The 13,997-nt window shown below is 41.4% G+C and overlaps 1 protein-coding gene across 2 annotated transcripts in view; it reads right to left on the bottom strand.

Annotated features, from left to right (window-relative positions):
- The window catches only part of ALMS1 (ALMS1 centrosome and basal body associated protein), a 247,530-nt gene extending 238,231 nt beyond the window's left edge, over positions 1–9,299 (bottom strand). For both annotated transcript variants that reach the window (XM_032652290.1, XM_032652291.1), the window contains exon 1: positions 9,011–9,299. In XM_032652290.1, coding sequence (XP_032508181.1) covers positions 9,011–9,295 — 285 coding nt within the window. In that variant the 5' untranslated portion in view covers positions 9,296–9,299. The remainder of the gene's footprint in view (positions 1–9,010) is intronic.
- Positions 9,300–13,997: the final 4,698 nt, after the last annotated feature.

The raw sequence follows: 13,997 nt of genomic DNA, 5'->3' as shown, positions 1-13,997 counted from the left end.
ACAACAACATAGTCTATTGAAAAACAACCAAAACAAAAAAAGCTCTGGTCCAGCAATGCAAGGAGTTAGGAAATCATCACTCCCATCCCCACAAAAAGAGAAAAAGCTGAACAAATTGAAAATCAACAACTCTTCTTACATCCACCAGGGAACTGAAATGAAGGGCAAACTACAGTCTCCCAAATTAGAGAGACAAACGGATACAGAGAATCACAACTTAATGGAACAGAATCCCAGAGCAGACACCACCATGGGGACCTGTAGTAGGGTAGGCAAGCCTGAACTGTAATTGACAAATTGCTAGAGGCTCAGGGTAGACAGCCCTGAGATTTAAAAGCTCCTGGGAAACAATCTTAGAGGGGCTCCCACACTTTATGAGTTTTACCTCCAGGAACTGTACCAGGTTCCACAGTTAAGATCAGAGAAAAATCTCCTCTCGCTCTGGCAGGGGGAGGGCAAAAGCAGCCATTTTGAAACAGGCCTAGAGCATTCTGTTCTTAACAAGACCTGCCCTCAAAAGAAACTATTTTACCAGAGCCTGGGGTTTTACCAGAGACTAAGTGATGTAGGGGAAGGGAAATACCCAACTCCAGCCCCCTTCTAGCTTTCCTGTCTCACCTAAGGGGAAAACAATGAGAAACCCTAGTGAAGATCACAGCCCAGGCAAAGTCCTAATAATAGGACTATAGAACACTTACCCTCCACCCACACCTTACCACTACATCAACAGGGCTCCTGATAATGATGGTATATGAATGAAAGAACAGCACAACTCATACCTTACTTAAGAAGTCCTTAGAGGGACTTCCCTGGTGGCACAATGGTTAAGAATCCGCCTGCCAACACAGGAGACATGGGTTCAAGCCCTGATCCAGGAAGATCCCACATGCTGCGGAGCAACAAAGCCCATGCACCACAACTACTGAGCCTGCGCTCTGGAGTCCACAAGCTGCAACTACTGAGTCCGTGAGCCACAACTAATGAAGCCCACGCGCCTGGAGCCACCCCAACAAGAAGCCTGCGCACCGCAACAAAGAGCAGCCCCCACTCGCCGCAACTAGAGAAAGGCCGTGCACAGCAACAAAGACCCAACACAGCCAAAAATAAATAAATAAATAAAAATAAATTAATTTTAAAATTCCATATTTAAAAAAAAAAAAAGTCCTTAGAGAAATCCAAAGACAACAGGGGGAACAAAAACAAGGTCACCAGAGGAAATTTTAGCCTTTGACACCTACAGCTATAGCAAACAATAAACACAAAATCACCTCTAACCAGATAAACTTATAAAACTTCACATTAAAGGTCTATTTACTTCAGTTCCTTTCATATCATATTCATTCAGTACATGCCTGGCTTTCAACAAAAAAAATTACAAGACATACAAGACATAAACAAAACTAGTTTGAAGACACAAAGCAAGCATCAGAACCAGAATCAGATAAAGCAGACATATTCAAGTTTCAGTTTGTAAAGATGAAGACGTTTTGGAGATGGATGGTAGTAAAGATTACAAAACAGTGTGAATGTACTTAATGCCACATAAAAATGGCTAAAATGGAGAAATTCCCTGGTGGTCGAGTGGTTAGGACTCAATGCTTTCACTGCTGGGGCCATGGCTTCAACCCCTGGTCGAGGAATTCAGATCCTGCAAGCCACGCAGCGCAGCCAAAATAAATAATTTTTTTTTAATGGTAACTTTTATGTTATATATATTTTACTGCAATTTTTTAAAAAAGAAAAAGAAATCAAGTTGGAAAAAAAGAAATGAGCTACCAAACCATGAAAACACATGGGAGGAAACTTAAATGCATATTGCTAAGTGAAAGAAGCCATTCTAAAAAGGCTACATAGGGACTTCCCTGGTGGCACAGTGGTTAAGAATCCGCCTGCCAATGCAGGGACACAGGTTTAAGCCCTGGTCTGGGAAGATCCCACATGCTGCAGAGCAACTAAGCCTATGTGCCACAACTACTGAGCCTGCACTCTACAGCCTGCAAGCTACAACTACTGAGCCTGCGTGCGCAATTACTGAAGCCCATGCACCTAGAGCCCATGCTCCGCAATAAGAGAAGCCACCTCAATGAGAAGCTCGCACACCACAACAAAGAGTAGCCCCCACTCACCGCAAGCAGAGAAAAAGCCCACACACAGCAACAAAGACCCAACACAGTCAAAAATAAATACATTTATTTTTAAAATAAATAAATAATAAAAAATAAAAAGGCTACATATTGTATGATTCTGACTACATGACTTTCTGGAAAAGGCAAAACTGTGGAGACAGTAAAAATATCAGCAGCTGCCAGGGTTTCAGAGGAAGAAAGGGAGGGATAAACAGGTAGAGCACACGGATTTTTTTAGGCAGTGAAACTATTCTGTGTGATACTGTAATAGTGGACATATGTCATTGTACATTTGTCAAAACCCACAGAATGTACAAAAAGTGGACTCTGATAAAAACATGCACTTCAATTAATAATGTATCAATATCGGCTTACCGACTGTAACAAATGTGCCACCCTAATACAAGATGCTAATAATAGAGAAAACAGGGGAGGAAAAAGAGGTACATGAGAATTCTGTACTTTCTGCTAAACATAAATCTACTCCCAAAAAAGTCTATTAATTAAAATGAAAAAAAAATGATAGCTACCTGTGACAAGACCAACAAGGAAATATAAGATGTGAATACTCTATAAACAAACTACATCTATGGATATTATAGAACACTCCAGCCTAGGGTAGCAGAATACACCTCAGCATACATGGAACAACTCCAGGACAGACCATATGTGAGGCCATAAAACAAGCCTCAAATTTTTTTAAAATTTTATTTTATTGAAGTATAAGTGATTCACAATGTTGTGTTAATTTCTGCTGTACAGCACAGTGACTCAATTATACACATAAGCCTCAAATTTTTTAAATAACTGAAATCATGGAAAGTATATTCTCCAACCAAAATGGAATGAAATTAGAAATCAATAACAGAAGGAAATTGAGGAAATTCACAAATACGTGGAAATCAAGCAACAGACTCCTAAATAACCAACGGGTCAAAAAAAGAAATCACAAAGAGAATTTTCAAACATTTTGAGATAGACAACAGGCAGAAAACAACCCAAATGTCCATCAACTGATGAATGGATAAAAAAATGTAGTATATCCATAAAATGGAATATTATTAAGTCATAAAAAGGAATGAAAAATTGATGTTATATACATGGATGTTTCCTAAAAACATTATGCTAAGTGAAAGAGTCCAGTCATAAGACCATATATTGGAATTCGCTGGTGGTCCAGTGGTTAGGATTCGGTGCTCTCATTGCCAAGGCCCTGGGTTCGATCACTGCTGGGGGAACTAAGATCCTGAAAGCTGTGTGGCATGCACTACATATTATATGATTCCATTTATATTAAAGGCCCAGAATAGGCAAATCTAAAGAGAGAGAAAGTAGATTAATGGTTGCTTAGCAGAATGGAAGCTAGAGGGGTGATAGCTAAAGTATACAGGGTTTCTTTTTGAGGTAATGAAAAAATTGTTCTAAAATTGTGGTGATGGCTGCACATATCTATTAATTTACTGAAACCACTGAATTGTGCATTAAAATTCAGGGTAAATTGTATGGTATTTGAATTATATCTCAACAAAACTGTTAAAAATGTTTTTAAATAAGCCAGGTAAGCATTCAGCACATTAAGTAAAATTAAATAAAATATACCTAGGGAAATAGTAAAAGATGAGAACTGAAATTAATGAATTAAATGATGAAAAGCAATAGAATTAAACTTAAATCTAAGAGCTGTTTCCTTGGATGAAAACAATTAACAAGACAAATCCATAGCTAGTCAGATCAAGAGAAGGATAAAATATAATCATATAAAATCTGGAATGAGAAATGGAAATAACCACAGATGCAGTAGAAAAAAATAAAGAATACTATGTAACACTCCATTATAATTAACCAGAAACCCTTGCTGAAATGATTTTCTAGAAAAACCATAAATTACAAAATTAACCCAAGAAAAGTGAGAGAGTATATACAGATTATAACCCTGAAAGGAATCCAGAGGCACAGTAGTTTCACAAGTGATTATTTTTCAAACATGCAAGAAAATTTTACATTATTTAAACTGTTCCAAGACACAGAAAAATAAAAATCTTCCCAGTACCTTGCAGAAAAACGGCATAATTCTGATTCCAAATTTGACAAAGAAAGGTCAAGAAAACTTTTTTTTAAAAAACTTAAACCATTATCATTTATCAAATATCTACAAATAAAATCCAGCACTTCCTTAAGAGAAAAATACGCAATAACTGATAGTTTTTATCCTATGAGCACAAGAAAGGATTAATACTAAGAATAAAATCTGTATTAACAGGTCAAAAAAGATTAAGAATTGTACAGTGTAGATAAATTTGGAGATGGGGAGCAGGAAGGTGTAGGGTTTCAGGCCTGTGTTCTCTCCTTCTATGAAATGGTAACCTGTTGATAGGAGAATGCTGAACATTGGGTGAAATCTAGAGGATAAGAGTGAAAAAGCAGGGCTTCCCTGGTGGCGCAGTGGTTGAGAGTCCACCTGCCGATGCAGGGGACACGGGTTCATGCCCTGGTCTGGGAAGATCCCACATGCCGCGGAGCGGCTAGGCCCGTGAGCCATGGCCGCTGAGCCTGCGCGTCCAGAGCCTGTGCTCCGCAACAGGAGAGGCCACAACAGTGAGAGGCCCGCATACCGCAAAAAAAAAAAAGACTGAAAAAGCAGAAGCAGCTGAAGGAGGAAACATAAAAAGATTTCCAAGCACTGTTGATGACCCATTTAAAAGTTGGAGACCAGACTTCCCTGGTGGTGCAGTGGTTAAGAATCTGCCTGCCAATGCAGGGGACACGGGTTCAATCCCTGGTCCAGGAAGATCCCACACGCCATGGAGCAACTAAGCTCATGCACCACAACTACTGAGCCTACATGCTGCAACTACTGAAGCCCATGCACTCTAGGGCCTGCGCGCCACAACCACTGAGTCCGTGTGCTGCAACTACTGAAGCATGCACGCCTAGAACCCAGTGCTCCACAACAAGAGAAGCCACCGCAATGAGAAGCCCTCTCACTGCAATGAAGAGTAGCCCCCACTCACCGCAACTAGAGAAAGCCCGCACACAGCAATGAAGACCTAATGCAGCCAAAAAAAAAAAAAAGTTGGAGTCCAAGTGGTCAAAAGGTACAAACTTCCAGTTATAAGATAAATAAGTACTAGGGATGCAATGCACAACATGATAAATATAATTAACACTGCTGTATGTTATATATGAAAATTGTTAAGAGTAAATCCTAAGAGTTCTCAACACCAGAAAAAAAATTTTTTTCTATTTCTTTAATTTTCTAGCTATATGAGATGACTTATTGTGATAACCATTTCATGATGTATATAAGTCAAATCATTATGCTGTATATCTTAAACTTATACAGTGCTTTATGTCAATTATATTCAATAAAACTGGAAGAAAAGTAAATAAACAATAAAACTAAAAGAAAAAAAAAGTTGAAGACCAAGAATTTCTATGATACCAATCCACAGAATTGAATTATTTTCCCTAGCACAGTTCAGAAATTTAGGTTTAGGAATTAAAAGTAGAGGTGTTTGAAATGGTCCATGTTGAATGGTCTGTAGGACCAGCATAAGACCAATACAGCAAGGGCTCACTTCCCTGAACTCAAAAAAACTTGGTTGTAAGGCGGGTCATATTTTGCCTTGAACTTAAAACAGTTCCACGCCTTAGCTCAGTTTCATTAATAGGACTTGCAAACTTAATCAACACCTTACAGATCACCACTACAACATCCTAATTGCCTACTAAGAGAGATACATGAGAGTGGATCAAATATTACAATTTTGTCATTTAACTTGAGACCAGACTGAATGAAATTAATGTTTCCTATCATTTGGTGTCTTCCTTTGAATACACTGAATTAAATACTACACAACAAACTCATCTTCAAAAATTTTATAGTTCAAGGCTTCCCTGGTGGTGCAGTGGTTAAGAATCTGCCTGCCAATACAAGGCACACGGGTTCCAGCCTTGGCCCGGGAAGATCCCACATGCCGCAGAGCAACTAAGCCCATGTGCCACAACTACTGAGCCTGCACGCCTAGAGCCTGTGCTCCGCAAAAAGAGAAGCTACCGTGGGCTTCCCTGGTGGCGCAGTGGTTGGGAGCCCGCCTGCCGCTGCGGGGGGGCGCGAGTTCGTGCCCCGGTCCAGGAGGATCCTGCGTGCCGCAGAGCGGCTGGGACCGTTGGCCATGGCCGCTGGGCCTGCGCGTTCAGAGCCTGTGCTCCGCCCCCGCTCACCGCAACTAGAGAAAGACCACGTACAGCAACGAAGACCCAACACAGCCAAAAATAAATTAATTTAAAAGAAATGTTATAATAAATTTCTAGCAAGAAATATATTAAAGTTTCTCCTTTAAACATTTTCCAACTTACACCAGTAAATCTTAATATGTTAGTGAACAAAAAATTATTTTAATACTCTTTATATCATCTTAAAACTACCTTTAATACAGCACATCACCCACACCTTCATATACCCTCCAAGGTAAATAGGACAATATCTGATTTCTCTCAAAAACAGAAACAAAACACCTCTACGGAAAAAGCACTCTGGGCTCTAAGAAGCAACATCTTATATTACACATAGATAGATCACTGTTAGACAGGATAATAATTTTTCCACACTGGCTGTAATAAGCGGTAAAGTGGTTTAATTAAAATCTTCTCGGAATATTAAATTTATATATTAATAGTTATTCAAACAAGAAGTCATGGAACAAAATTAAAGTTAGGAGACCTCATCCACAAGTGTGGCTTTAATTATGGTCCATATGTAGACAACTTACAACTTGACATGTCCAGCCCAGACCCCTCCTCTGATCTCTAAAACCAAACCCATAATCTTAACACCCATCCCAACCATCCCATCACCCCACACCATGGCCACCACCCCTACCATAAACCTGGCCATATTTCAACCATTTATCCAATAACCTGACACCTTCTTGCCCTAGTGTTCCACATCTAATCCACTATTAGTGTAAAAATAATGTAAAATTAGTGTATCAGTGTGATTACTTTACCTCTTAAATATCTCTCGAATCAGTCTACGTTTTTCTATATCCACCAACACTTCCTTATTCCAAAATACCATCATCATCATTTGCCTGGCAATACTGCAATGACCTCCTAATTAGCATCCCTGACTTATTATTGCAGCTCCCCACCCCACCCTGCTGTCAAAGCTGTTCTCTACTGTGCTACAAAGTGATCTTTCTGAAACACAAATCTTATCCTATACCCCTTTGTTTAAAACATTTTCAATGACTTCCCAGGATAAAGCTTCCAAATCCCTTGCATAGCACACAAAGCCTTGAAGTCTCTGCTCAACCCATATTGGCTTTTGGTTCCTTGAAAATGCCACACTCTCTCTTACTGACAGTACCTTTCTTCTATGTGCCTTTCCCTTAGCTGCAAAGCTCCTTCCTTTTTCACTTCACCTAGTTGACTGTAACCTGTCTTCAGATCTCAGCTTGTCATAACTTCCTCAGGGAAGCTTTCCCCAGCTTCACTGGCAAGATGAGATTCCCTTATTGAATGTTTTCAAAGCATGTTAGCACATATCAATTTTACTTTTATTTTTGTGACCCAACTGAATTTTGTCTGCCTCCCTTTCTAGACTGCGTACACTAGAAAAGCAGAGACAACAAATGTTTGGGTTCACCAAGGTTCCATAGCAACCAGCACAATGTGTGGCCCATGAAGAATGCTCAATAATATATGTTCAGTGAACTCAGCACCGATTGGAATATTTACCAGGCAAAACAACAACTATTACTCTTTAATGATCAACAGTCTACAGCATCCATGTCCAGCAGAACTTTCTGTAGTGATGAAATTATTCTATATCTGCACTGTCCAATTACATAGCCACTAGTCAAGTGTGACTACTGAGCATTGTTCGTACAACAGAAGCACTGAATTTTTAATTTTAACAAATTAAGATGTAAGGAGCCACACGCTATGACTACTGTATTGAACGGCACAGGCCTATATAGTCTTTCTTCTGTCTTTTCAATTGTTGTACCTTGTTGTTTTACTCTGCACAGTTGACATCTTGTCTAAGGAGCAGTCCTAGACAATAAACCTTAGGTTTCTTTTTGTCCCCACAATGTACCTTTCACAGAATAGAAATTTCATAAATGTCTGATGACTAGATATCTGAATCGTACAGCAAACCTTTCCTTTGTCCCTGAAAAGGAATCAATTAAATGCAGTTATTTTCAAAATGATCTTCAGGAGGCAACCATAAAATCAGCTCTTTCTAGTTTTCCAGACAGTTGGGAGCTGCAACTTAAGCCTCCTGCGTTTCTAAGCCCCTCCTACCGGCTGGGGACCCCTTTATTGCTACAAACGAGAGGTCAGAGAAGCACAGTTGGCAAGAAGCCTCTAGAGACTAACTACTCAAAGGGTGCACAGAATCCACTCTGCTCCCTCAAGGGCAGTCCCGCCCTTCAGGCAAACTAATCTCCTAATTGTCTCCCCAACAAGATAGTCCCTGGGAAACCACTGTCTCCACTCCTACAATGCCCTTTTCCCCTCCCTCAGGGTATAAGGCCCACCTCCTCCCCAGAGCGTTTCTTAACCACAATATTGGCTCCTCTGAACATCTGGAGTAATTTAAAAAGCCCAGGGGAGAGAGGGAGGGTGGGGAGGTAACAAGAGAGATCTTTGCCTGAAAAGAACAGGAGACTTGGAGTAGTCGGCCAGAAGCCTGGGCAAGAGTCGGGGCCTAGGAGACAAAATGGCCCTACAAGCCTTTAAAAGCACGCGTACTATTTGTCCGGCACCATGACAGGCAGAGAGCAAGAGGAAGAAGCCCTCAAGGGAGAGCAGGCAAAGCGCTCAGGGACCACCCTGCCCGACGGCCGCCCATACCCCTCCCCGACCCGGCTCACCTTCCCCGGGCTAGTCAGCTCGCCCTCCGAACAGCTGTGCCTCGGGAGCGACGGCTGAGGCAAAGTCCGGCCGGGGTGCGCCTGCAGCCAGGCTTTGGCCTCCTCATCCTCCTCGTCGTCCGTACTCTCCCGACGCTGGCTCTCGTAGTTAAAATCCGCGTCCGGCTCCCGCCCCTCCTCTTCCTCCATCTCCTCCACCATCACCACGTCGTACTCGTCCAAGTTCTCCGCCGCTTCCTCCTCCTCCTCGAGCTCTCCTGGCCACGATATGTCCTCTAGCTCCATATTGGCGTCTAGCTCCAGGAGGCTGAAGAGGAGGAGAGGGGAGGGGGGAGGGGGGAGGGAAGGGAGGGGAAGAGAACCTACTGGCGGTTGTGGCCGCGCGCAGGCGCGGAGACCGCCGACGCCTCGCGCCGGCGCCGCGCGGACTGGTCGGGGCAGGGAGTGCGCGCGCTTGTTGCTAAGGGTGCCCCGCGGGGACCGCGGGAAGTTCAGAGGGGCGGAGCTGCTGACAGGCGACGCCGACGCCTCGCCCCCGTCACGAGATGGGATCTTGCTCACACTACTGTAAACTCACAATAAACCCGGATTGGGCTCCTGTCGGAAGAGCGGAGAATTTAGTCCTCGGCTGGGCCGGGCCAAAATTGAATTTTGCCCCTGCACAGAGGGACGATCAGACCCTCGGACAAACCCAAAATAATCAAACCTAAAAATTATAAATTTTTAAAGGTTGAGTGCCTAATGTATGACAGGCTGTATCATGGGCACTTGAACCTAACAGTGGAAAAGTGTCAGAGGCAGTAGAGGGTTAAGTAAGAACTGGGCTCTGGTATCAGAAAGATGGGACTGAATCCAAACATGGCCACTTAACAGCAGTGAGACTAAGCCTCTATGAAATGAGGTAATAGGCCCTCGCATAGGATGGTTGTGATAGTTAAGGGAGATAACCAATATGAAGGACTTAGTGGTAGGTATTATTTGTTGATTATTGTACAGTAACATTAAATGCTTACAGTTCTGTGAGACAAGTATTATTACCATTTTGTATTTGAAGAATCTAAGCCTCAGAAAAATAACTTGCCCAATGTCTCTTACCTCGTTAAGGGGCTTGGCAATGCCATCCCAGGCCTTCTGTAAGTCCAGTAGTTGCCCTTGCCCAGACCTATCAGCTAAAAAAGGATAAAAGAGCAAATATTTATACTGATAGTACCTACCTTTGGGGGTTAGTCAATGATTTCAAAATGCTTTAAAAACAAAGGTTTCCCTATCACTTAAGAACCCCTATGAAATGAATGGCAAATTAAAGAATCTTGAGATCCTTTGCTATTATCTAAGGAGATAGCCACAATTAAAGTGGAGTCCAGCAAAAAATTCTTCACGGTATTACCCACAAAAGCAGAGATAAATTGGCAACCAACATTGGTGGCATAAATTAGGGGTATTGCCAAGGATGTAGGTCCTATCTGCCAATGACTCAATCCTGGCAAAACTATAAAGATAGAATATGGACTGGAGCCCAAAGCCTCAGTGCTCCTTTGAACACCTCGAAATGAACTATGAGTACATACAAATACAATTCTTTTTATGGTAGATTGAAGATTTTCCCTGCTGGAGAGCTATGGCTGTAATGGTGGGGAAAAAATTGCTTGATTTTATATTTCTGACTTGAGAAATTCCAATGTGCCTCTCCAGTAACAGGGTCACACATTTCACTGACACTATCATTAAGTAATTCTGTAAAGCTTTACCATTTACTTAGAAACTCCACTGTCCTTATCATCTACAAATGTCAGGAAAAATAAAGGGGACTAATGGAATTATAAAACTAATTATCAAAGCTCTCAGAAACCCTCAAACTTCCAAGGCTCAAAGAACTTCTGTTTACCTTGATAACAATAACATGAACCATTCTAGGATATACATATCTCCTTCTGAGTTAATAATAGACTGCCTCATGTATTTGGGAATTACTTCCAGTACTGGATTCTACCTTGATGCAAGCTGATATGACTAATTACTGCAGGGGGCCCACACAATAACTACTGCTTTATGAACAATAGGTAGGAGCTGCATTTCCAAAGCACCCACCTAAGCAAACTTTGCATGACCTCAAAGCTGGAGATTTGATCTTTCTGAAAAAACATCAGAAGAAAACTTCCCATGAACCTCAATGGAAAAGACCTTATTAGGCACTGCTAACAACTGACTCAGCAGTAAAATTCCAAGGCATTGATCTTGGGTTCACGTTTCCCAGCTAAGTATACATGCATCATTTTTGCCTGACTACTGGACGTCCATTCCTTTGGAAGACTGAAGATCCTTGGGAATTCTCCAGAAGCTGCTGATTATAGAAATGGACAGCTTGACCCATGACAACAGAAAAAGATTAACTTTCTGATTCTTCAGCATCCTTTACCCTACAAATAATCTTGCCTATTATTGTACTTTAACAATTAACAAAATGATTTCTCAGTATGATCTCCCTTATCTTCATCCTGTTACGTTTGACTCCCTGTGCTCTTCTGCTGCTTAAGAAAAAGAAGCCTCGTGGTGTATTTTTCTCAAACCATAGCTACTGCTCTTAATTAAACTGACTATTGACAAAATTCAGTAGCTACACTTTTAAACACTTCATAATGTAGATTTTCATCTATAGGTCCCTTCTGGTTCTTAAGCTTTTCTCACGTGATTAATCCCAAACTTCAATCTTATAAAAATTGGACCTTGATCCACACCTCAACAAAATGTTTCTCTGAGGGTATCACAACCGTATCAGAAAAACCTAGCCCTTCAGGAATAGCAACTAATATGGGGGCTATCCGTGCTCCAATAGTCAGTTTGTTCTTTCCAGAAACACTGCAGCCCACTTTGCAAAAACCTATTTTACTTAAACAAGAAATCTGCCCATCTTGAGGACGAAATATTGGCTTGCTCCTGATATACTTAATAATACTTATACTCCCAGTATAGTCTGTACCCTGCTAGAGTTCTACTTCTTACAAACATAAGGCTTACACCCTCCTACTAACTTACCCTGTATATTGAATCTAATTGTTAGAGGTTTTCAGGAGCTTAAAATTACCACTCCTCCAGTGGCTCATATTTCTCTGAGAGCAGTACCCACAAACCAAGAAAATGAGGCAAGCACAGACTCACAGACTACTTGGGAGAACACCCAGGAGGGATAACTGACTTTCTCTGCATATGTACTGTGAATGAAATTCAGTCCCACAACAAAAGTAACACAACTGAAAAAGACGCTCCAAACTCTTTTCTCTGACTTTAGCAAACATTATAAATATCACAACTTCTGCTTTAGAAGCTCAACCAATTAAATTTGAGTTCATTAGCTAGAGTTTTCATGAACAATCACATAGGCCTTGATTTCCATTTAGCTAGCCACAGGGGAGTTTCTGTTTAGCAATACTTATTGCTCCATCTGTATCCTTCAGGATAGTAGAACATGAGTAGGATAAAAGATGATAAAACCACCTGGCTTTCTAAAACAGACCCAGCTGGATTATTCTGGGGTATTTTTTCATTGCAGGGTTTTATAATCTGGGCCCCTGGCTTCCAGACTTACTGCAAAGGTGAATAATCATTTTGTTTCTGGTAATTGTTTTTTTGGCAGTTGGTCACTGTACCCTGCCCAGAGTGCTAAATGTTACTACACAGTCATTGTCATGGTGTATGATTCAACAACTTATCCTACAGCTGGAGGACAAGGAAAGATTAACCCTAGTCCAACTACAGTCCATTCTCTGAGTCAGCAGGATCCCAGCAATAGTAAAAAAAAAAAAAAAAATCTGAATATCATGGATTAACATTCCATGGCCTAACTTTGCCTTTGACCAAAAGTGTTGGGGTTGGGGGACTAAGAAAATAAACCTCTGGCATCTGGAAACTGGCCTGACACTAAGAACTAAGCCTCAGTGTTGCTAGGAGCTGGCCTGGCAGTCAGAGCTATGCCATAATATTTTCCTATTGAGCATAAGCAATCTCGTAGAACACCAACATCACACAAGGTCACTCTGTGACTGTGATGAATGGAGACAAAAAACAAGACCGCTTCATAGTCTTGTCTAAGCACAGAGACAGTGTTACTGTGCAAACCATAAACATACTAAACATCTCCCTCTTCCAACTAATTTGAGCGACTGCTGCTTCTTTATCAGTTATAGCTCTAGCATCACTCTGTTCTTCCCTTCTTCTAGATAAGGTTCATTAAGATACTCAATCATAGAATTATCCCCCCGATATCATCCAATTCAGTAAAGCCCTGCTTCTCTGAACCTTCCTCAAAATCACTTAACACAAGCCCAAATTCTGTTAAGTCCTAACAACATCCTCTTACTGAGATACTCCACAATTTCCCATTATGTGTGTTCTCCCTTGTTGCAACAAATAATAAATCCAACTTTGCTTAACTATAGGAATGTTCCCAGTGATGTTCCCTGGCTGGAGAGCATTGACATATTAAACTAAAGGAACTATGTAAGTTCTATGCTAGTTTTAAATTTACTGTGAGTGGAGTGCATTCTCAGTTACTAGAATTCTGGTTTCTGCTCTGAAGCACAATACCTCCTGATCAAAGATTGATTGCTTTGTAGGTTCAAGGCACTGTGCTAGGAAGTAGGAATGCCATCTCCAGGCACCAATCTTTCTATGGCTAAGCAAGCGCCCCTGTTGATGTTTCCTTCTAGAAGTAGTAGTAGCTGGTGTTAAAGATGGCGCTGCCACAAGAAGACAGGACAGGAGCTGAGGATCCTTTTTCCCTGAGAGCACAGAGAAACCTGGCCATCCACTATAGTAAGATTAAACCCAAGCCTCATCATTCAGACTCTTCCTATTCCCTGGGTTCTCCATACTGTTTCCCTGCTGTTATCTCTTTGGGGAGTTCAGCTTTTGCCCAAATCAGGATTCAGGCCTTCCTGTTTCTCTAGGAAGGAAGAAACTGGGCAAGGATGCCCTCAATGCAGGAACAGAA

Source organism: Phocoena sinus, chromosome 13 (genome assembly GCF_008692025.1).
Source record: "Phocoena sinus isolate mPhoSin1 chromosome 13, mPhoSin1.pri, whole genome shotgun sequence".
Taxonomy (NCBI): Eukaryota; Metazoa; Chordata; class Mammalia; order Artiodactyla; family Phocoenidae; genus Phocoena; species Phocoena sinus.
The sequence above is the reverse complement of the archived record's forward strand: the minus strand, read 5'-3'. Positions and strand labels throughout refer to the sequence as shown.